Source organism: Crinia signifera, chromosome 2 (genome assembly GCF_055691185.1).
Source record: "Crinia signifera chromosome 2, ASM5569118v1, whole genome shotgun sequence".
Taxonomy (NCBI): domain Eukaryota; kingdom Metazoa; phylum Chordata; class Amphibia; order Anura; family Myobatrachidae; genus Crinia; species Crinia signifera.
In genome coordinates this window covers 60,774,484-60,798,384 of record NC_139218.1, presented here as the reverse complement: position 1 = coordinate 60,798,384, position 23,901 = coordinate 60,774,484, and the positions used below count along the sequence as shown (strand labels likewise).

The window sequence follows — 23,901 nt, the reverse complement described above, 5'->3', positions numbered from 1 at the left end:
AGCTGCTGTGTGTATGTGCAATTAGATGAAATGGCAATTAACATCTATTACTGTATCATTTATTACAGACAGGGTACATTTGATACAGGTCTCTTGCAAGTGAGTGAAATGCAGATGGCATTGTGACATCAAAGGTTTTTGCTAATTTAATACAGTATATAGACTTTGCAGCCAACCTCTCAGAATACTTTTTATTAACTCTAGGGGCTATCCAATTAAATGCAATAATTTTGTTACGCAAAAAACACAAGCTATTGTTGCGATTTTAGTCCAATGGTTATTATCGGGCTATCCAGTTAAGCCGTGTACACACGGCAGTGATATGGGCTATAATCGCTGGAAATATGGTCGCTGGCGACCATATTGCCAGTGATGGGAGTGTGCCCCGGAGATAAATCGCCGGGTGCGCACTCCCGTTCTAATCGCTGGTCGCAGGAGCGCTCCTGCGATCAGCTGATTACCTCTGCGGCACCCCCTGCAGAGGTTCCTTTTCATCAGCGACCATCTCTGGTCGATGAAAAGGAGACACTCAGCAATCTATCTCCCCGTGTGTATGCACCTTAATTATAACTGGAAAATAACCGGTTGTCAGGCAATAACACATGGGATCCAGGATAAGCTCCCGATCCCATGTGTTATTGTGGCACCAAACATTGCTTTTTGTGGATTATGCCTTGGGTGCCTGAGGCAACCAAAGCATACCTGTAATCTTCAAATACGTTCCAAGTATCAGGCCTAGCAAATCCATTTGCTGGGGTAAATTTACTAGTGTTTTAGTCTAGCCCCCTGCACCTTTCAAAACCTGGATATTTCCTCTTTCCTGCCTCGGCATTCACTCTCTGCTGTGGTGTTTCTAGCACAGTCTGGCCTGTATCAATACAGACCAGACTGTGCTAGAAGCACCAAAGCAGACAGTGAAATCCCAGGCAGGAAAGAGGAAATGCATGGGTTTTGAAAAATGCAGGGGGCTAGAATGAACCCCAAATTACTGCAGCTAATTGGATACCCCCCCTCTGACTTCTTTCTCCCCTGCATTTTTGGCAAATAAATCATGGATCCTCTCTGCTACTGTACATCTCTTTTGTTGCCTGTTTGCATCTTGTCCACCTCTTCAATTTCTCTCTCATCAGACACTACCCCCTCTGTATTCAAACATACCCTTGTCTTCCGCATTCTTAATAAATCCACCCGTGATCCTAAAACATTTTCCAATTACTGCCTTTCTTTACTCACATTCCCTGTTTGGCCCATTGCAGTGTAGCTTTCATCCTCTTCACTCCACAGAAACTGTCCTCATGAAAGTCCGCAATAACCTTTTTGCCAAATCCAATGCCACTAGTCTCTGTTTATTCTTCTTGACCTCTCTGCTGCGATTGACACTGGACAGCCTCTTTAGGTGATATCAGCTCTTTCGATGTCATCTGTAGGCTGATGATACTTGTATACCCCCTCTCCGTCCTCTCTTTTCACTTCTCTCTAGCTGCCTTGCTGTTATCATCTACAAAACTACACAACAGGCTTTCAAGACCCACTACTACACCAAAGCCATCCAGCTCTCATCCTAATCCACTGCCCCATGCTCACTGTCTAACCTTTAGAATGTAGCTCTCATGAGCAGGGCCCTGTTCCCTCATGTGCTTTAATTACACTAGTAATATGTCATCTAATATGATCTACTCGGTGCAACATGGACGGTGTAATGGTTAGTATTACTGTCTCGCAGCACTGGGGTCATGGGTTTGATTCCTACTGTTTGGCGTTTGCATACGCTCCCTGTACTTGCGTGGGTTTCCTCTAGGTACTCAGGTTTCCTCTGACAAACCCCCAAAGATATACTAGTAGGTTAATTGGCTTCCAACAAATTAACCATAGAGTGTGTGTGTGTACATGTGGTAGGGAATATAGATTGTAAGCTCCGCTGGGGCAGGGACTGATGTGAATGTTCAAATATTCTCTGTAAAGCGCTGCGAAATATGTGTGCGCTATATAAATAACTGGTAATAAATAAATACTCCAAAGATTATTTTGTGTCTGCCATTCTGCTGCTTATGTGAATGTTAAGCCCCAAGACCGGAATCAATAACATTCGCCAGGTATCCCATAGGTAATAATCGCATATGCCCTAACATGCGATTATTACTGCAAACTAAGGACAGCTCTTTCGATTAAAGCTGTCCTTTGCAAAGCAGCTCCGGCATGCGCAGAATGGCGGCGCCGGCTGCAGGGAGGCATCCGTAATTTATCCCTAAAACATTGTGGCGAAACGAAGCCCATACGCTTCTATAGAGTAATGTCAGCTGTTTCTGGCTTGACGCAATTTTGCGAAAACCTGACAATCTAGTTTTAGTGCATGGGGAAATGCAGTAAGAACCCGATAACGAGGTTTATAACGCATTTTCCCTTTATTGTAGGAGCTAATCCCCTCCCTGCTATTGTCACTACTACAATGCCTCTTAGGGTGGGGGAGGGGGGGGGGGGGGAGAAAAAGAGAGAGTGAATGGAGTGTGTCGGGGAGAAAGAGGTGCAAGAGAAAGTGAAAGTGTCAGAAAGGGGAAAGAGCGAGGGAGAGGTGTGAGCTGGCATTAGAGAGGAAGGCAGGAGCAAGTGAGCATGTCAGGGAAAAAGAAAAAAGTATGTCAGGGATTGAAATGGGCTTAGACTTGGACGGAGAGTGAGACAGCAGGGGTGAAAGAGCAAGAGAGAGACTCAGGGAGAAGTAGTAGAGCTGGGTGCGTGGGGAAAGAAGTGGGTAGAAGCAAAGAAAATAGAGGCTAGAGATGCAGGGGAAATAAAGCAGGATAGAGAGAAAAAGACGAAAGACAGGAGGAAAGGGTGACCAATGAGGTGGGGGAGAGGGGAGATAGAGGGGGCGAGGCGACAGGGTGAGATGGGGTAAGGTGGTGCGACAAGCGTAGAGGGTGTAAGCAGGTGACCAGGGGGTAACATGACCATATGAGGAGAGGGGGTGAGATGAGAGGGGGTAAGGCGACGAGGGGTGGGGCAAGCTGAGAGGGGCTAAGACGACAAGGGGTGGGGCAAGCTGAGAGGGGGTAAGGCAATGGGGGGGGGGGTGATGTGATGGGGTGCGGGCTGAGAGGGGATGAGGTGACTGGGCGAGGTGGCCTCCCTGCTCCCCGCACCGGCCATTGCTGCTCTCCAGCCGCCGCTGGTCCCCAGCTCTGGTGGTTGCTGCTGTTCTCCGGGTCCTGGCTGCCCAACAGCTCCTCAGAACTGGTTGCAGCAGAGCGCATCCCCAGGGACCCACTTAGTTTGCAAAATTGAGTTCCGGATTTGCAGCTTACTGTAAAATTGGGGCTGTTTTTGTTTGTTTTCATCATCTGTTAGTCATTTGCTAAGGGCCTATGTACTGATAATCACAGCACTGAAATGCTGTTAATAATTATAACCTCTTCCTACTTCATGGCAGCCATAACACTGGGATTGAATCCCTCCTCCACTCTAAAGACAGGCAGTTTATTACCCTAGGATCCGCCCACTCCACGTATAAAGGTACACCCCACCCCTTTCACCCTCAGGGCGGGATGTACCTTTATACGTGGAGTGGGCAGCAGGGTATCGCCACCCAGAGGGTGTAGAAGCTTATGGGCTTCTATCGCCGTGCGCCCCCTCCCGTCCTCCTGATCTCCTCCTCCCCCAGCAGATGTCACAGCCGGGAGGACATCCGGCTTCAGGGGGGAGGAGGAGACGCAGGGGGACGCTGGCAGCCACCGGGAGGTGACGGAGACCCCCGCAGACCACATCAAAGGTATCGCGGGGGTCTCAGTCACCGCAACCCGATGCTAGCTGCATATGTTAGTACATATGCGGCAGCATTGCGGCGGCTGCCAGGCGAAGGGCGGCGATGTATATTAATACATCCCGCCCTCAGTCTTTTTCCTATCTCCTCTAGTTAGAGCAGGTGTAGGCGTTATGTTTTTGTGCTACTCACAGTAGGCCGGTGTGCTGCTGTGCCTGGGCAGTGGCGTGGGGTTGGCGGCGCCAATACCCGTTTTTCAGCCCTGGCCGGTGGTTGGGCTTATCAAGTGGATGCTCCTGCCCCCCCCCTGACATGTTCGCCGGTATTCTATTGCTAAACAATTGTAAGGTCACTATTCATAATGAGGTTAGTACTATGAATATGGTACCTTTAGTATGGAATGAAAAATGATGAAGTCTCTATGGTGATATGAATTTTAGTTTGATTAATGGGTGGGTTAACACAGTGGGGTAGATTTATCATCGGGTCCTTAACGATGCAGGTTCGCTTCACCACTTTATCGTGGTGAAGCTGCCCTGCAATTTGCCCGAATCTATTATCATTCAAGAGTGCGTTATCCCCTGCTGACAGGGATACACTATCTCCCATAACGCATGGTGCGTTCCCCTCCAGCGGTATCATCTGCGCATGTGCGGATACCTTTTCTCGCAATACGTACCTGGCGCATGCGCAGTTTTCCATGTTCGGCGCCACTTTTTGGTCTCCGGGTAATGTTCGCAGGGGATGCTGTGTACCTGGCGCATGCGCAGTTTTAATCTGAAGCCGCTGGAGACCAACCAGCAGCGCCTAACATTATACACAGGAGACCCGCAGCGCCATAAAATTATGGCGTTATGAACAGCGGCACAGATTGGAACGAAGCCTCATAAAGAGGATTCATAAATTCGGTATGTGTAATGTGCGCTGTACTAAAAACAAGTACATGCGCTAAGTCACCACACCCGCACCGCTGCCGTTAATAGCGTGTTTAATAGATCAGGGTAAGCGCTATCCCCTGCTTCAGCGCATGGGGATAGCGCATATGCCCCAGAATCATTTTGATTAGTATCAGTATTAAATCATGATGGTTATGGTATAAACATTAGTGTTCATATATTTATTATTATTAATAACTGTTTCTTATATAGGGGTGCCGGACGGGGTCCCGACAGTCAGGATCCCGACTGTTAAAACACCGACGGCCGGTTTCCCGATGGCCGTCGGCTAATTTCCCTCGTGGGGGTCCACGACCCCCATAGAGGGAGAATAGAATAGGTGGCACCGTGCCTGCAGCGTGGCGAGCGCAGCGAGCCCGCAAGGGGCTTTGTTGCTCTTTCCACGCTGTCTGAGACCAGGCAGTCGGGATCCCGACGTCGGGATAATGACTTTCGGGATCCCGACTGTCGTGAATCATACCACACCCCTTATATAGCGCACACATATATTCCGCAGCGCTTTACAGAGAATTTTTGAACACTCATATCAGTCTCTGAGCTTAAGCTCTATATTCCCTATCACATGTACATGCACACTCATTTAGTGTTCATTCTAGCACCCGCCATATTTGAAAACCTGTGCAGTTCCTCTTCCCTGCCTTGGGTTGTCGCTGTCTGCTGTAGTGCTTCTAGCACAGTGTGGTCTGTATATCAGCACTGATATGCAAACCAGACCTGTGCTAGAAACACCACAGCAGACAGCGACACCCCAGGCAGGGAAGAGGAACTGCATGGGTTTTCAAATATGGCGGGTGCTAGAATGAACACTACTCATTCATTCTAAGGTTCATTTTTGTTAGGAGCCATATATAATAACAGTATATTTTTGGAATGTGGGAGGAAACCGGAGTACTCACACAAGCACGCGGAGAATATACAAACTCCACACAGTTAGGGCCATGGTGGGAATCGAACAAATGACCTCAGTGCTGTGAGGCAGTAATGCTAATCATTACACCATCGTATGGCCCAATTAATGGGTTGTATAGGAAAAAAAAATAAAGGCCACGCTATAATAATCCTTTCGTGTATTGGCCACTTCACATAAACAACCACAAATCACTTTACTGTCTTGTTTTTATCTTTTTTTTTATTTTAAGACTGCTAGCTTTTTATGTGCTGCGTGCCCTTCTCATGTTGCAGCTCAGTATGTGTGTGTTGTGTTAACATCTGGAACACTTGATAGAGGGTAGTACAGTTTTATACCTGTTTTGTGGCTTCAGGAGAATACTCAGCCCTGCGAAGACCTCCTGTCAGCTCTTATGCTTATACTCTGAGGATCCATAACATCCACTTTGCTTTCAAAATCTCCACTTTCTGTAATGCCAGCGTCTGACCAGCAGCCAGTGAGACTTTGCAGTCCACACACCACGCTCCGGGAGCACAGTTGGGATCTACAGGCTGCAGTGCCTCTTATTTATCGTATATAAATAGTAACGCCGCCGCCGCCACCACTTCAGAGGCAGGGTCAGGATTCTTACTGGTTAAACTTAGTTTGTCCTTGTAGTAAGCACGTGGATGGCACAAGATCTCATCCGTTACCTGTGAAGATGGGCAACTGTATTTGCTGCACACAGTGCCTCAAAGCCATCTTTCGCAAGCTAGTCCCTCAGTCAGAAGATGAGGGCGAATCACTTTTGCAGAATTCTGCCTCAGCGCACAGTTCTATGCCGGATCTAGCCATGAGAGATTATGGCAGTCGCCAGTATGGGATATTCGCAGAGGAGAAGTTTAGCAGCGACGTTTGTTGCCAAGATATATTTGAAGAACAGAATGACTTTGGTTATGCCCATGACTCTGAGGAAGATGAGGGGATATGTGAGTGCGAGGACATTCTCGCTCCCCGTGCCTTTTGCAATGACCTTCCAGCTGGCACGGCGGATGTGCCAGACTATTCCCCCTCCCTGCTGGCATATGCTCCTCCAGATCTAAACTTTGCTGAACGGCAGCTACAGAGGCCTGAAGTAACATCTGACCTGACTGTGGAGTTTGCACAGGCAGATAGTGCGACGGTGCAGCAACACAGAAGTACAATATCTCCGGATTTGGGAACCTCCTTTGAGTCCTTTGATCATAGTGAAGATCTGCAACTTGCCAGTCAGTGCCATGGGATGAGGCTGGACCCAAAGGACCAAGGTAGCATGGTAGATGAGCAGAGAAATCCCAGATTGCATGTAGTACTGGCCACAAATGAAGTGGGCTCCCTTAAAAGATTGTGTTATATTAAGAGGGAGTTGAGATCAGGTAAGATTAGGTTAGGTTTGTGTGATGCCAGGTGTCAACCAAAATGCAATTATCATTGTTTTATTCACAATAACTAGACCAACAATGGGTCTTGAGTACACCGATGTTGAGGGTTGCTTTTCATGCTTTTGCCTGTTTTAGGTAATATTTTTATTTTACTACTACTGTTAGTTACCAGCTGGTCATAATTACAGAGCTGCTTTGAACCTGGGCCCTGTTATGCTGAGCTGTGTTTAAAATTGCAGCGCTGTACCATGTACTTGTCATCTTGCTGTTTTTAATAAAGAGGTTTAATCGACTTGGAGTGAAGGGAGAGGACAGGACTGAAAAAATGTTCAGGCAATGCAGAGCCATGCCTATGTAGACCACGTCTACACTTACATCATAAGAGTTGTAACTGGTTTGGGAAGGCACTTTCTGTTATAAACAAAGTTCAGTGAGGCTGAGTTCACACAAATGCGGCCCTGCGGATGTAAGGGGGTATTCGATGTGGATTCCGACTGTCGGATGGTCCCGACAGTCGGAATTCGGTGCCATTTTCGGTGAGTTTTTCTCCAACTTGACAGACGGAATTCAATGTTACTCATGTTGACTGGTGAAAAGGTGGGCATGTCGACGAAAATGTTCGTGGATTGTCAAGAAACGGCTGTGAATTTGACAATCCATGGCCCTTTCTGGCAAAAAAGATCCACCTTCAATGCTGTCGGCAGAATTGTTTGTTTTTTCCTCGTACAAGATTCAGGATAAGTTCCCAGACCCATTTCTTATCATTGGGTTACGCTTCACGTGTACGAGGTGCACAAAGCATAATACCCGATAAGTGCCAGCATTGAGGGATCAGAATGCCGGCATCAGGACTAATAGGATAGCACCTGGCAAACCTATTAGCAGTGGGAAATAACCACTTCTAATAGGATATTCTCCATGCATGTAATAACAAAATGCCACCAATCATGCCTATTATTTTATGTAGTTGGTATAAGGCTGGTGCAAATACTCATTGATGGTTCCTTCCATAAAAGGGCTGTTACCACTGTGTCTAGGTGACAGATACACTTTAAGAAAGGCCCTATGTATTATTTTGTTGCTGATGGAGTAGTGTGTTTCTATAACCTGGCAATGACTTAGGAGGAAGGTTGTCCAGTTCTAAAGCCCCGTACACATGGTGCGATTCTAGTAAGAATCGCCGGGGATGTGGTCACTAAGCCGGTATAGTGTACCGTGCGAATTGCGGTCCGTGGTGACAGGGTCACATCGCGCACGGTATTCTTGTGACCGATCAGTACCACTATTGTTGCCATTTATTGCAAGTGTTCTTGCATAATTACTTACAGCGGTGACCAGTGATCCAGTGCTGTTTAATAAAACTTTCGGTCACCATCCTCACGTGTGGTGTGGGTGTGTGTGTGTGTGTTGCCTATTGGGGTTCCTTGTCCCGTTGCCTGCAGAGTTCAGGCGAGTGAAGTAGGAGAACCACTGACGGACCAAGACAGGCAGGAATCAAGAGAGCAAGGTACCGGGTACACCACACCTCAGTCTGATAACATTACACGACCATCTCTGGTCGCTGATGAAACGGGACAGTTAAACCAGGTTATTGCTGAGTAATATATTGCTCCGTGTGTACGGAGCTAGACTTGGTGCATGATGAGTCTGATCGACCAGTCGATCTAACGATTACTGTGACTTATCCAATGGATTTTGAGGTCTATGTGCCATGCGGTCGGCAGGCCGCCCATACACACAGGCAGATGTACCAAAATATCTGCATTGCTGCATGGGGGACCTGATAATGTTTGTGAACTTGCATCATTTACAGAGCTATCAGCTGCACACATTATGGTCAGAGATTTGGCCCCTCATACACTATGCAATTCGCATGCAATTTTGTCCTCTTTTCCTGTGATTGCTGCTATCAGTCGCAGGAAAAGAGCTCAAAATGCATGTGAATGACCGCAGATGCGATGTGCAGCCCGTGTGCGAGTCTCATTGGCTGCACGAGCAATGTCTTGGATTGCTTGTGAGCGGGCAGGCTTGGCTAAGATCGAATGCAATATATCGCAATGTGATCCTGCCGCCCAGGAAGGTTCCAGCTCAGTGGGGGATTCCGGGTGACTTCTCTGAGGGGAGAAGTCACCCTAATGTATGGGGGGGGGGCCATAAGGCCGCTTCAATTGGGCAACCAGTTAAGAGTTTTTATTAAGTAATTCATGACACTGACATCTTATGAAAGGCGTGACCCTGCAATTGAATCTCTACTTAAATTAAATCCTTTTTTTTTTTTTTTTTTTTTTTAGAGCTTGTTTTCCTTCCAGTTCCCATTATTCAGCCTTGCAGCACATAAATAATATCCTTTGTTTGGATCATATGACGTTCCTGAGTCTTGGTTTGTTGAAGCATTCTGCATAATCAGCAGGAAAACTGTAAACCGGTCCTATAAGCGAGGGAAAACCTATAGACTCGCAAAACCTACAGAGCCTGTTCTTCCCTCTGCCTCGGGTTACAGCCACACCCATACTAGATATTTTTTTTTTAAACGTTGAGCCAGTATTGAAGAGAATCTGCCTCTCTCCTTTTATTCAACACAAACGTTTTGCATTTATTTTTATCATGTGCTGCTCGCGTCTCTTTTAGCCACGGAGATCACCGATTCTGCAGGTAATTATCTTCGCATTAGTTTAGCAGTGTTTGGTTTGTTCAAGTGTATTGTCTATTGGCTGCTTCTGGACATAGAGCCAGATCATTGAAACTGAGTCCTGAGCAGTCTCCTGCAAGGTGCTAGGAGCATGCAGGTCTGACACACTTCGGTATGGATATTTCTATAGTTCAGTCATTGCCTCCGGGGTCTTCCTGAAATTTCCAATCACCTTTCTCGAAATGGATAGGGAAATATCTATCTATCTATCTATCTATCTATCTATCTCTAGTGATTCTATCAGCATAGGTTAAAAAAGCACTCGCCCAAAAATCTGGTTGAGTGCTTTTTTCCTATGCTGATAGGATCACTGGATATGCATGTATGGACTGCAAGATTTTTGTTGTCGTTAAAGGCACCCCCAACAGTTAAACCAGGTTATCGTGTGAGTGCAAGCTTTGTGGATCAGTATGGCTACATGTGTAGGAAATGGTTTGGGTGTTGTATGGAGGTGAAATATGCATTGTAACATAGTAAACATTGTTTAATGCCCGAAATATGCATAGGAGCAGTTATGTTCTAGCCCAGCCCATTCATCAGGACGGGCAATTTGTGGCTTATCTGGCAGCCACTGTACTTTCAGCCACTGTGTGTATAAGGATAGACGCCAGTGAGTCTCATCCACACATTGTTTTATTTTAATAAACAATGTCACCACTGCCTTGGTCATGCCTTGTCAGATGCAGGTTACAATGTGTTCTTTTTTTTTTTCTTTCCCCGTCCAAGCTATTTGTATTTTTTTTTCGCCTGGGAGTGGACAACTTTCCATAGCAGGATGCTAAGGAAGCCGTCCATCCCATTGCTTATCTGCGGCTAATACCAGCATTTATCGACTATCGAGAAATCCGGCATGGTCGATAACACGTGGATTGGCTAATAAGGGTTTCTGTCAAAATTACGGGTGTATTACCCTTTTTAGACATATTTCGCCGATGCAGTTTTTTTTGTTGGGGGGGGGGGGGATTAAACTGAATCAGCAATAAATGACAAAATACCTTTCCGAAAACATCCGCATTTAAATTATATTAAATTATGTATCGCTAACTTTACCGATATTGTCCATATCTTCAACAACACATCACCCTGTGTGTTCCAAGCTTTGTAACAGAGCAATTTGTTGATTTAAAGGCATTGAGACTAGCTAGAAGCGACAGTCTGTTTTACCTTCTCTTAACTTGGGTCTCTGTGCACTGGTATCGCTGCCAAAAGATATTATATTGCTAGATGCTGAGGTCTCACATTACAAAACACTCTTCTAGTGCTAATGCCCTGTGACACCTTCTACATACTGGTGCACTTCTAAGTAATTCATGGCTTTGGTTATAATACACCTTTCAGACTTATTGCCTGGGAATTTCCCAGGTCAGACATGCGTTTCTCAACTCTGTAAAAACCCAGGATTTTGGTAGAGACCCCCTTTCGCTACAGTGTCGAATTGGGAAATTTACGGGTTGACGCGTTTCGCGCTTTTGAATTTGCATTTTTTTCTTTCACCTTGTTCTTTTTAGACCACATTTTATGAACGTTTTCTCATTTATATGTAGAGCTGTTTTTGTTTTTTAGCTTTCTTTTTGATTTGTAGTAAAATAGTTTTTTTGAGAGAGACGTAGCAAAATGCTGATTTAAAATATTCAGCTCCCAATTGTTATTCAGCCAGCCAGTCCGAGAGTATCAATTGACCCTTTTCTCTTTCTCATCAGAACATTCGAGCGGCATGACCTTGATGAATGGAGATGGGGCCATTGAGCATAGGACCGAGGTGGAGCCAAAGCAGAACGGCCATGATGTTGGAGAGCAGGCCGAGGACGGAAGTGAACAGGAGGTTATTGTTATCCAGGATACTGGCTTTACAGTCAAGATACAAGCCCCAGGGATAGAGAGCTTTTCTATTCAGGTAATACATTTGTTATACATATTTCTCTTTTTTTTTTTTATGCTGCATGTCTATATTTCCATTTTGCTGTTTCCCTTTTATTGACTGACCATTTTGTTGCACTCCAAGACAGACTATTTGTGTATAAGGCAAAATAATAAATCGGTATGTATTCTTAGGTGTCCCCCCAGGAGATGGTTCAGGAGATTCATCAGGTTCTTATGGACAGAGAGGACACCTGTCATAGGACTTGTTTTTCTCTCCAGCTGGATGGAAATGTTCTGGACAACTTTGCTGAGCTTAAGACCATAGAGGGCTTTGAGGAGGGCTCTTTCCTAAAGGTTGTTGAAGGTGGGTCTTCTGTTCTTATTTGTTACACTAATTGTAATATCCAAATAAAGGCCTTTATTCTGATTGAGTCGGACGGTTGCGTGTGCGGACGGCCAGACGATGGTTTGCTTCTGCGCATGTGGGTATGCCTCGTACGTCCGACCACAGTGAATTCCGTACAGAAAGCGATCGCACGGGACCATCCGAGCAAGGGGTGGAGAGGGACGTGAAGGGCTTTTTAAGCTCATTAACATATGCGTACGCCCTGCGTTTCATGGGCGTTCCCATGAAAACGCTGGGCGTGCATATGGAAATGAAGTCGTGATGCACGTGCGGGGGGGGCGGACAGCTGACATAGCCGGATGTCAGCTGCCCGCCCATGTCCCTGCTTTCGCACGGACAACTGTTCGAGTGGTCTGGAGCCCTCGTCGCTGCCTGACCGCTCGGTCCATCATTCGATGGTCGGCGACCATCGGAGGATGGGGGAGGTTCCCACAGGCCAGCGAGTTGGTGTTCACATGAAACATCCACTCCCAGTCCATTCGCTCGGCTTCGGACGGCGTGGGCGATTCGTACGCTAGGCGGGGTTAAGAACACTCGCTGCCCGTCCGAAATACATATCCGACCGAGTCAATCAGAATAAGGGCCAAAGTTCTGTCTATAACATTGTAATAAGGGCCCATTTCTATGGTCAACGGGACTATGGGCCTGTTTCTAATGCTGGCCACACATCAGACCTACTTTCCTCCAACCATCCAACTAGTTGGATGGAATAAAAACCTGGTACTGGATAGGAGCAAATGTAATTTGTAATTAAGTCACTGTTTCCCAAATCGAAAAATGGACAACAACTGTCACTCAGACAACTGTCACTCAGACATTGTACTGTAGGACCTATTTGATTTAAACAATTTCACTGAATTTTTTTTGTCCATCTCCTCCTGAGTTTGTGAGCAAATTGCTTATTGGCATTTGCCCCCATACAGTACCAGATTTTCAACTAGTTGGAGGAAAGTTGGTCTGATGTGTGGCCAGCAATTAGCCGCGTGCAATGATGATGTTCTGGTAGCTTAGCTATTAGCAATTGTGTATGGGCAAATAATATAGAAATCCCCTACTGCACATGCAGTATAGAGAGTGTAATGCAGGCATGTCCAAACTATGGCCCTTCAGCTGTTGTGAAACTACACATCCCAGCATGCCATGCCATAGTTTTAGCATTCTCTAATAGCAAAACTGTGACAAGGCACGATGGGACTTGTAGTTTCACAACAGCTGGAGGGCCATAGTTTGGACATGTCTGGTGTAATGTGTAAAGATGATGTTGCATACGGGACAGACTGAATCAGAAATGAGGGGGCTGATGCAAGTGTCCATGGTGCGAGCAATGATGCTATCTAAAGAATCACTTTGACTTGAGCAGACATACTGTAAGTGTCCACCTGTGAACCCGGCCCTATGGTCTAATGTCCTCTTAAAGCATTTTGTTATATAAGTGCAGCTGCTGCAACCTGCTTTATGGGAACTGACTAAACAGGCTGTACAGTACCTGGGGCTACACCGGTGACCTGTTTTATATCTCTTGTTACTCACTTGTGTAGTTCCTACAACATTAATGATTCACCTTTCCTCATACTCCTCCCAGCTTGCTCGGATGGTCCCGTGCTATTAAATGTTTATAAGATTTCTTACTGTCATTTGGTATCGGCAAAGTAATAGTACTTAGGCTGAAATGGGTTCAGTCCAGTAGCTATGTTTTGGCTATAAAAATATTTAGATAGTTGTCTCTGTTCCATAAAACTGTTGCTCATATTTGATGTATGTCTGTTATACATTCATGTAATGTGCTGGTTAAATCTTCACTTTTAGAACCATACACTGTGCGTGAGGCAAGAATTCATGTCCGCCACATAAGAGACCTTTTGAAAAGCCTGGACCCCTCTGATGCTTTCAATGGAGTGGACTGCAACTCACTGTCATTCTTAAGTATCTTCACAGATGGTGATCTTCAAGGTGCGTGGGTTGGGCAACCTGGGCTCATTTAAATGTAGAATTGGGGAATTTTCAAACACAATCAAATTCATGATATATTGGTTCCTGTAAAACACTAATAGCAAGTTTTTTGTTTTCTTTAAAAAAAGTTACCATATATTTCAGTGTATACTGAACACTGTGGGGCTAGGGCTCATTTGCATGGCGTGTTTTGTGTGAACATATGGGCGCATGGGCACTTTGACCCTTGCTGAAGAGGCGGAACTTGGATGGGAATAGACTTATTCTGGTTCACTCGCAAAGGCAAATTCCTTCTCGAATGGACAAAACCATGTGGCGGAGTTATTTTGTTTCTGTGCAGGGAAAATACTGACTGCTTTATTTTTACACTGCAATATAGATCTCACTTTGAAGTAAAACCCCACCCAAATCTAATTCTCTCTGCACAAGTTACATCTGCCCCCCTAGCAGTGCACATGGTTTTATCCATTTGAGAAGGAATTTGCCTTTGCGAGTGAACCAGAATAACCACCAAATCTACAGAGGCGTGTCGCTTACATTTAGTACAAAGCAGGTGTAAGTGCGAACTGATGATTATTAATAATCTGTTTGTGGTCATTTCTGTACAGGTTTCTTTTGTGTGATTTCTGCACAGTTGCTTACAATTCTGCATCAGTCAACTCTTTTATATCCCATACTGTGTAAATTTATTTAATTTATGTATTTACAGTTTCTTATATAGCAGATTCCGTTGCGCTTTACAATAGTAGACAGTGATAAAACAAACTGGGTAACAACAGACAGACTTGGGGGTCAGATGGCCCTGCTGCAAGCTTACAATCTATAGGGATATAGGAGGGGAAACACAAGGACAGGCACCAGTAAATTCTGGTGTTCACGTTATTGTAGTTTTCTACTAGAAGGTTTTTTTAAATGACTTGTACATGTCTTCAGCAAATGTTATTAAATGCATAGCTGTTTGTCACTGGGTGTTCTGTCATGGCAACAGGAGTCTAGATAAATTAATCAAAGTGTTCAATAAAGGGTGCCGCAGGGTATTAGATTGCCTGTCTGAAGGTGGAGATACATCTTTAGATCTGGGGACATTTCCTATGTGTCGGCTTCTTCCAGAACGCTCATCAAATAAGCATATGCCCCCTCACTGACATTATGACATTATCTACACTATCGCCAATACCCAGGCTTACAGCTAGGGTTTCTGGAAGCTGTCGTTCACCAATGTTTAATATGTCGAAGGCTACCCATGCCAATTCTTTGGATTTAAACTACATTGTTACCCGCTCCTCTGATAGATATAAAAAAAAAAAAAAAGGCCTATTTTTGTTGCAGATAATGGAAAGAAGAAAAAGAAAGGAGCTGAGCTGGAACAGATAGATTGTACCCCTCCCGAAAATATTTTGCCAGGCAGTAAGGAGAGACCTCTCTGCCCTCTCCAGCCACAGAACAAGGACTGGAAGGTAAAATGAGAACATTGGGCAGAATACAAGTAGCAGCATTGTCTAACTAAGTAATATTCATTTTACATTCCCAGTAGCAATCTCATTTAAAAAGTGCTTCTAGAATAATATTTTCTCGCAACATATGTAAAGGCCTCAACCTACTAGTGCGATCTGGGCCCTTTTTATCTGATTCCGAGGCGTGGGGCAGAGGATCGGATGCAAAGGTCCCAAATTGCGTGTGTTTAATCTCCGATTCTGATCCTTTGTGCGGTCCTGTGTGCATTGGATAGGAGCCGGAGATGGTCACTGCTATACATCGGATGCCGCAGTGGGTGATTGGATATATATATTATGAGAGAGAGAGTGATATACCATTTTAGCTTGCTTGCCCCTGTATGCTCATATCCTTCAAACAATTCGATAGGGTACGTTTCCCTCCTGATGTTCTGTAATGGTAATCTAGCTGCAGAGCTGGTAATTAAGTTGAGTATAATTGTACTGGAGAACCGCACACATTTTAAGGCAGGTTATGAAAGTTTGACAACATCATTGAGTATATGTCGCCCGTTACATTAATATGTGCTAGTTTGTAGCTATAACCTGACTCTCACACTTAAGGACGAGCTCCCAATAGTTAATCTTTCATGCCGTACTTTATCATTGCTTCCCTGGGATTCAGTAAGGTTAATTGTTAATCTCTATAGGGTCAGTGGTGCTGTACAGAGAATGTGATCATTCAGCCTGGTTCTGCACCATTAGTGCTAATTCTCTGCCACACAGACACACGCTTTTGGGAGCTTTGTATCAGCAGATCCCTATAACTAGACTCAGTACCGCAGATCCCTACAACTAGACTCAGTACCGCAGATCCCTACAACTAGACTCAGTACCGCAGATCCCTACAACTAGACTCAGTACCGCAGATCCCTACAACTAGACTCAGTACCGCAGATCCCTACAACTAGACTCAGTACCGCAGATCCCTACAACTAGACTCAGTACCGCAGATCATGAAATGCCCACGACTGGACTAAATGCTGTAAATGAGTTTTTTTTTTTTTTTTTTCAAACAGCCTCTGCAATGCTTGAAAGTGTTCACTATGAGTGGCTGGAACCCCCCTCCCGGCAACAGGAAAATGCACGGAGACCTGATGTACTTGTATGTGATAACTATGGAGGACCGTCATGTCAGCATCACCGCATCTACCCGGGGATTCTACCTCAACCAGTGAGTCCTGTTTTGCAATAAGACCCATAGGCTAAAATAAGGTAACGCAAAGTGCAGTATTACATGAAGGGGAACCATTTCCACCATTATGACCTAAGCTATGACATGTTTGATGATAATCTGGTATGTTACCCACTTCTGTGCAGAATATGAATCCAGCTCAATAGCCAGGGTCCTAGGGGTGCGTGAGAACCGTGCCTCTACGGACAGCTGCGATAGTGTTGTAGACCCACGTTTTCACTATTACATTTCCAATTTTGAGAATGCCGCGATTTCTTTTTTGACAATCCTGCTTAGCAACAGTGGTAGCACTTAAGGGGGGAAATTTACTAAGATGTGTATTCTACTTCACATGTGATGTTGCTATGGGCAACCAATTCTGAATTCTTATTTATTTAGCACCCTCTAGAAGATAGTAGACAGGATCTGATTGGTTTCCCATAGCAACATCACATGTGAAGTAGAATACACATCTTAGTACATTTCCCCCAAGATGTCTCGGGTCATTAAAAGCTGTAGCTGGTTTTAAGACTCCTTGGAAGGATTTCTACATCTATTTTTTTGGTGGTCAAGTCTTGATCTAGTACATTACGTCAGATGTGAGTCTTTTCATTCTCCTAAAGACCCGTACACACTGGGCGATTTTAATCTGAAAGCCGCTCAAAACAGCAAGTTTGAGTGGCTTTCAGCTCAAAGCCGCCCATTGTGTATGGCCAAGCGATGAGCAATGATGCGTGCTCCCACATCATCGCCGGGAAAGCCGCATATCTTCTTGTATTACCAGAAGATGAGCGGCATTGTGGACGGCTTTGCATAGCGCTGCACTATGCAAAGTTGTCCACCCCCTGCTGACTGCGATGGGCAGGGGGAAAGCGGCTCAGCGTGTATGCACTGAGCCGCTTTCCCCCCAGCGATGACCGAGGTCATTGCTGTCCATACAACATGGGCATAATCGCCCAGTGTGTATGGACCTTCAGTAATGTGCATTAATCCATGTGTTTTTTTTTACTTAACCTTCTTTATGAACTGCTGAACTTTGTGCTGGATGTCTTGGTTAAACATATGATCCATTCTGCAGATCTACAGCATACAACTTTAATCCCAAACCAGCCAACCCCAGTTTCCTCAGTCACTCCTTGGTGGAATTGCTCAATCAGGTCAGCGCCATATTCAAGAAGAACTTTGCTGCTCTACAGAAGAAGAGGTAAAACTGCATTGTAATTCTACTGCTATATTATCACTGAAGCAAGTGTACTGCAAGTCTGCCATGTGCTAGACCGGTTACACTGGAGACTGTTTATGGAGAGATAATAATTTATGCTGGTTTCTCACAGTATAAAGTGTTAATGTCATAACTTAATACAGCATATAAGTATGGGTTCCATGGAGGGTACAGGTTAATGCCTTAGTGATAATCGATACAATTTGGACATGGATATTTAGAGCTTAGCTTGGTACACGCCTGTACAATTGTATAGGTGTATATGCAGGAGGATTAGCTGATATACGTATCGCAACGCTCTTGCAGTTTTCTGGACAGGAACTCACATCGTATGTGCTTTTTAGTATTAATCTCCCACTGCCATTGAAGCCCTATATACAGGCAGCTATTTATACCAGTATGTATGGGACTCACAGATAGTAAAGCTAGGGACTTGGCTGATTGGGTAAATTATCCTGATCAGCTGACATAGTACTCGGATGATTGTGATGGATCCTATATTAACAGAAATCTTAGTAGTGATCGTAGACACCCAGGCTTTCCGTGTTAAGATTCTATTTTAGCTGCTATTTTTATAGACAGTAATGCAGATATAACGTCTAATCTGATAAATCAGATAAAATTCTCAGAACTACATTATCTGACATCCTGAAACCCATCTGATGTCATGGCCGTGCACTGTGAGATATATCTTCCCAGAGTATGGCCACACAATAGCGGTGTTCCTCCCCAGGTGGTTGCCTTTTGCAGCTCATGCACTACCAGATACGGCTGACTAATGATTGGATCTATCAGACATGCTGGATGATTTCAGCATGACCAATAGACATCATCGCCGATGGGTTGCAGCCATATACTATGTGAGAATCAGGGGATCGGGGCGATAATGGCATAAAATATGCCAGACATTAGTAGTGGATCGTTTTCATGCATACTTATTCCTGCTACACACTTTGGATCATCTTTTAAATTCAGTGTGAACTATAATAATTGTCACTTCAGCAAATTTCTTACTAGGTTTTAACCCTTTCAGGTCCAATGTCTAGTCATACTCAACAACCCTAGCGCTAGTAGCAGATCCAATGGTGAGCCACTTTAAAATAACAACATTAACATCGTTCAACATTCAATGTAGACCATGTTTGAATAATAAAAAAAATGACAATTCATTTAAACCAGACTGTTTAAATTGCAAAAAAAAAAAAAAAAAAAATGGACTGCAAAGGGTTAAAAATATATCAAAATTGAGCTTGTGTCCTTCTAAAAATGGATTGATATAAAGTGTTTTTTTTGTTAGTTTTTTTACTCTTTTATAAATATTGTTCCATAATTTCTACCACCAGCACTATCTGATATTTAAGAGGCGGACAAAGCTGGTTAACATTTTGTGTTGTTGGGTTTTGTCTCTTCATTAAATAATCCGCATTGAATAAATGATCTTCTGTACAGTCTGTCTAGGAGCAACACTGCATGTACGGCACCTGCTTCCCCATGCAAAACCTCAACGTGCCTGTGCTCAGTCTGACTCTTTTAGCGTGACATTCTGTTACAGAGCGCTTAGAATTATAATATACCTGCTGGGAGGTCTGCAATGCAGCCAGCTGGGACTCTGCAGGGGACAAATAGATGCCGATAAAACCGAGGACACAAATAGATGCCGATAAAACCGAGGACATTATCTTATTAAATCTATAAAAGGAGAGGTTTTATATGGTCACTTCTACACCTCCTGCTTGTGAACACATGAGTGGGGTTTTCGCTTAAGTCTGTTGCAGAATGAAGATTACATGGCTGAATAGGTATCCTCAAATAAAATATATATTCATTTGGAAAACCCTTATTAGAGGTTCTACACGTTTTTATGATAAAATGTGATTGAGGTTATATTAGTTCCGTGTGATTTATTGCTGAATATTCTAATGCTCGTCTCCAAGAACAGCAATGTCCGGGAATATTAGTCTTCAAATTTTTCAGTCAATTTTAAATATTTTATTTTATCAGAGGAGATATTGTTCTGAATGTGGATATATCGTCCATATTTCTCAGTGTGCACCTATGATTATGCTCTCCTGACTTGGGGGACAACAGGATGCATTTAAATGCAGTAGGTAACAATATATTGCGGCATTGTCCACCGCATCAAGCAGTGGGAATGATAGTGCAAGGTGTTCTTACACTGCGTCACCACGTGCTGGGTGCACAAGTCCTCCTAGTGCATACCTGTGGTGAGAGTTCATTGCTTGATGGCAGTAGTTAGCTGGTGTTGATGTGCCAATACACACGGTACAATGAGATGCGCTCTCCCGCACACATCTCGTCGCACAGCTCAATAAGTATGTGCTGCATGTTCTTTTTGTACTAGATTGCATCTCATTGCATTGCAAAACGGATGCGATGCAATCTAGTCCAGATTGCATACAATAGTTGTACAGTGTATGGGCATCTTAAAACCTGTGATGACCAGGCCTTGACTGCTTTTACCCAGGGTTCAGAGACATCCGTTTGAGAGGATTGCTACCCCATTCCAGCTGTACACCTGGACTGCACCTCAGGTTGAACATGCAATGGACTGCGTTCGAGCCGAAGATGCCTATACGTCCCGTCTGGGGTATGAGGAACACATTCCAGGGCAGGTAATGAGCATAAATAATATATATATATTTTTTTTCTTTTAATTTTTTTTTGTTAATAGCCTCCATATCTATACTGTGTTTTGTTTATTAGAGTAAGTTTATGCTGGACTTTTAATAAAAAAAACATTCATCAGCGGTTCCAAAACATACTGGGGCAGATGTATTAAGCCCGGAGAAGAAATAAGTAAAATGGTGATGGCAGGATTGGCTGCTGTGTTCATTTACAGATGGAGTATAACAATTGCAGTTAGGAGCTGATTGGCTGCTGGGTTATCATCTTTTACTTATTTATTCTCCAGGCTTAATATATCTGCCCCTGTATATAAACTACTCGGGCAGTTCATATATCTTCTACAATGACTCCACTGAAAGGGTTGTAAGTTTGTGTGTATCAAGCTGGGTACACACTGGAGCGACAAGCATTTGTTTCAACACTGGACCGAATCCCCGTTAGCCCAGATTGTGTGGACACACTGGAGCAACTTTAATGAAGGAACTATCGTGTTTTAACCCCGCATTAGCATACAACAGGAGGGCACATAAACCAAGCAAACCCTCGCACGCACTGAGAGATGGAGGTGATATGTTGTGCGGACATCACTCCAGTGTGCGCCCAGCTTTATTTTGTTTTTATTTATTTTTTATTTTGCTTTTGCAATAGTGTGCCAGGTAATATTACATATGCAAAGAGTAAGCCGTGCTAACGAAAAACAAGAAAAGACAGAAATAAAATGGGTGGGGGAGGTGCAGTTGTCAAAAAAAAAAAAAAAAAGAAAAAATGGTATGGCGCATATGAGTGTAGGGAGCAGAAGCCCAATGAAGAAAAATGAATGAGAATCTGGAAGAGAAGGAAACTTCAGGTCATATATTGAATAATACATATTTATTTATTAGGTGTCTTATATAGCTCAGCATATGCCATTGCGCTTTACAATAGGAGACCGTGATACAACAAACTGGGTATTTACAGACAGGCAGAGGTAAGAGGGCCCTGCTCGCAAGCTTATAATCTGTAGAGAAATGGGAATTAATACACAAGGATAGATATTCTTTATTGCACAAAGTCCACCAGAATGCAAAGGGTCCTGGTGTGTTGTAAGATACGGTGACCCAGCAGCTTGGTCAGGAGGATGGAAAATGTGAAAGAGAGAGTGGATATGTGTGGCCTGTACAGTGGGGATGTGATTGCATAGGAATGCTATATGGAGCTTGCCTGAAGAGGTGAGTTTTCAGGGAACGCTTGTAGGTTTGGAGAGAGTCTTATTATGCATGGGAGAGCATTCCACAGAGTGGGTGCAGCTTCAAGAAAGTCCTGCAATCGGGAATGGGAGCGAGTAATGAGTGTGGATGAGAGACGCAGATCTTATGAGGAGCGAAGAGGTCAGGTTAGAAGATATTTTGAGATCAGAGAAAAGATATGTTGGTGTAGTTTGGTTTATGGCTTTGTGTGATCAGGTGGCATTGAGATTTACGAATGCACGCCTACAGGAGCTGTGACCTCATTTATCTCCTCATGCTGGAAAATCCAATCATGAATTGAGAATTTGTCTGCGCTACATATTTTCTGGCCATCAAAAAATGATCTGCACGACAATTGTACTGAGCTTTAATTAAGCTTCTATATTCTAAATTTAGGGGTAGCCAACTCCAGTCCCAACAGTTCACGTTTTCCAGACCACCTAGCACAGGGCTGGGCAATTGCGGCCCTCCAGTTGTTAAGGAACTACATCTCAGCATGCCTTGCATCAGTTTCAGCATGGCCACATAGCAAAACTAATGCAAAGCATCCTGGGATGTGTAGTTCCTCAACATCTGGAGGGCCGCAATTGCCCAGCCCTGACCTAGCAGGTACACAGTTGCACTATTTACTCACTGCCAAATTCCAAAAGATCCACAGGTAGAGATAATTACTTAACTTGGGATTCTGTGAGGAGACCTGGAAAATGTGAACTGTTGGTAGCTCTCGAGGACTGAAGTTGGTTACCCCAGGTCTAAATCAAATGTACCATCTGCTATCATTTATTATGAATAGTAGTAGTAGTCCTCACAAACCCGTGTAAAATAAAGCTGTGAAAGTTTCTTTCATTTCCTTCCAGTTTATATCACTGGGTGTATTACTCTAGGTTTAGGATGAGACTTTCCAGCAGCTGGTCTTATTGAACACTAATTCTCTGCTATCTTTCAGTATCTGTTGTAGGCAGGTTGGCAGATTCTGCTCTTTGACCTGGCCACTGTGCTGTATCTGTGATATCCATGTTATGGTTTTGTTATCTTGTAGACCAGAGACTGGAATGAAGAGCTACAGACGACAAGAGAATTGCCTCGTAAGAACTTGCCGGAAAGACTGTTGAGAGAGCGAGCCATTTTTAAGGTAATGGCTGCTGTCCTATGAGGTGCAACAGTTTAGTTCTCAGCATATTGTTTAGAAAGCTTCCAGTTATATCATTCTGCATGCACTCTCTGGAGCTGTGCACCCCGGGCCTGGGTTCATCTCTCTGCTTTACATTAATATATAGACTGATTATGATTTCATGGGGAAGATTTGCTTGTTTTTTGGGGTCAAAAAAGTAATGGGCATCTGTGGGACCAATTCAATTGTTGCTCCTATCCGTGCTCTAATTTGTTGATGCTCAAAGAAGCACCAGGCTTGAGCACCCAATCAGCACATTTTTACACCTTTCTGCCTATATTGCAGAACAATCCAATTGCTGCACACAGGCGCCCTCTAGTGTTAGAGCCCAATCAATAATTGAAACCCCCCACCCACAATATGTTTAAAGTCTGTTGGCAGAATTTCCCCACTTTAGACAATCAGTTGAGTACTTGTGCAGGACCCGTTCTGCGTGTGCATGAATGGGTCATGTGATGTAGGTAGCAGACATCCATCAGACTATATGACATTGATTGACAGTTAGATTGTTTTGGGAGCGGCGACAGCCCCACGGCAGTTTAATGGGAGGGAATGACAGATCCCTGGCCTCTGACGTGGGCGGCTTCTCATTGTATCGGACAGATTGCCAATCCAGCAGGAGGCTTTTGCTTGTAATAGATACCTCCTGCTGCAGTAACATACCAAGGAAGCACCAGTAATAGCCACTCCAACCACATCTGAATTAGACCAACTGTCCTGTAAATGTGGTTGGTACTTCAACTGCGTTCTGATGTAGCCACACTCATCTGTCGTCTGTTGTGTGACATATGAGGTAGCGTGCGCACCTGCGACTCATTGAAAATACTTTAGCCGACAGCCCTGCTAGTGTGTCTTGGTGCGCAAAGCAGGAACTAGCGGAAGCGATGTATGCGCGGTTAGCATGGCTACATCTGTACTTTACCTTTCAGATTTGAAAGATAAATTTATTTTCTACTTTGTGATTGTATATATGGGTTTTTAAGGGTCTCTTATATTCACTTATTTATACCAGTAGTATTGTTTCTCTGATTTAGATGAACGTTATAGCTTGTTGTGAAATTG

General features: G+C 44.2%; 1 protein-coding gene across 2 annotated transcripts in view; it reads left to right on the top strand.

Moving 5' to 3' along the window:
• CLUH (CLUH binding protein of NUMT mRNA) overlaps positions 1–23,901 on the top strand; it is a 47,626-nt gene that overhangs the window by 2,857 nt on the left and 20,868 nt on the right. The window contains exons 1-9 of one of the 2 annotated variants that reach the window (XM_083172235.1): positions 9,508–9,654; positions 11,392–11,585; positions 11,744–11,915; positions 13,764–13,907; positions 15,237–15,364; positions 16,420–16,574; positions 17,653–17,778; positions 20,282–20,429; positions 22,708–22,800. In XM_083172235.1, the coding sequence (XP_083028361.1) occupies positions 11,406–11,585; positions 11,744–11,915; positions 13,764–13,907; positions 15,237–15,364; positions 16,420–16,574; positions 17,653–17,778; positions 20,282–20,429; positions 22,708–22,800 (1,146 nt within the window). In that variant the 5' untranslated portion in view covers positions 9,508–9,654; positions 11,392–11,405. Of the gene's footprint in view, positions 1–9,507; positions 9,655–11,391; positions 11,586–11,743; positions 11,916–13,763; positions 13,908–15,236; positions 15,365–16,419; positions 16,575–17,652; positions 17,779–20,281; positions 20,430–22,707; positions 22,801–23,901 lie in introns of those variants that run through there. The other variant, XM_083172234.1, reaches the window with a different exon arrangement.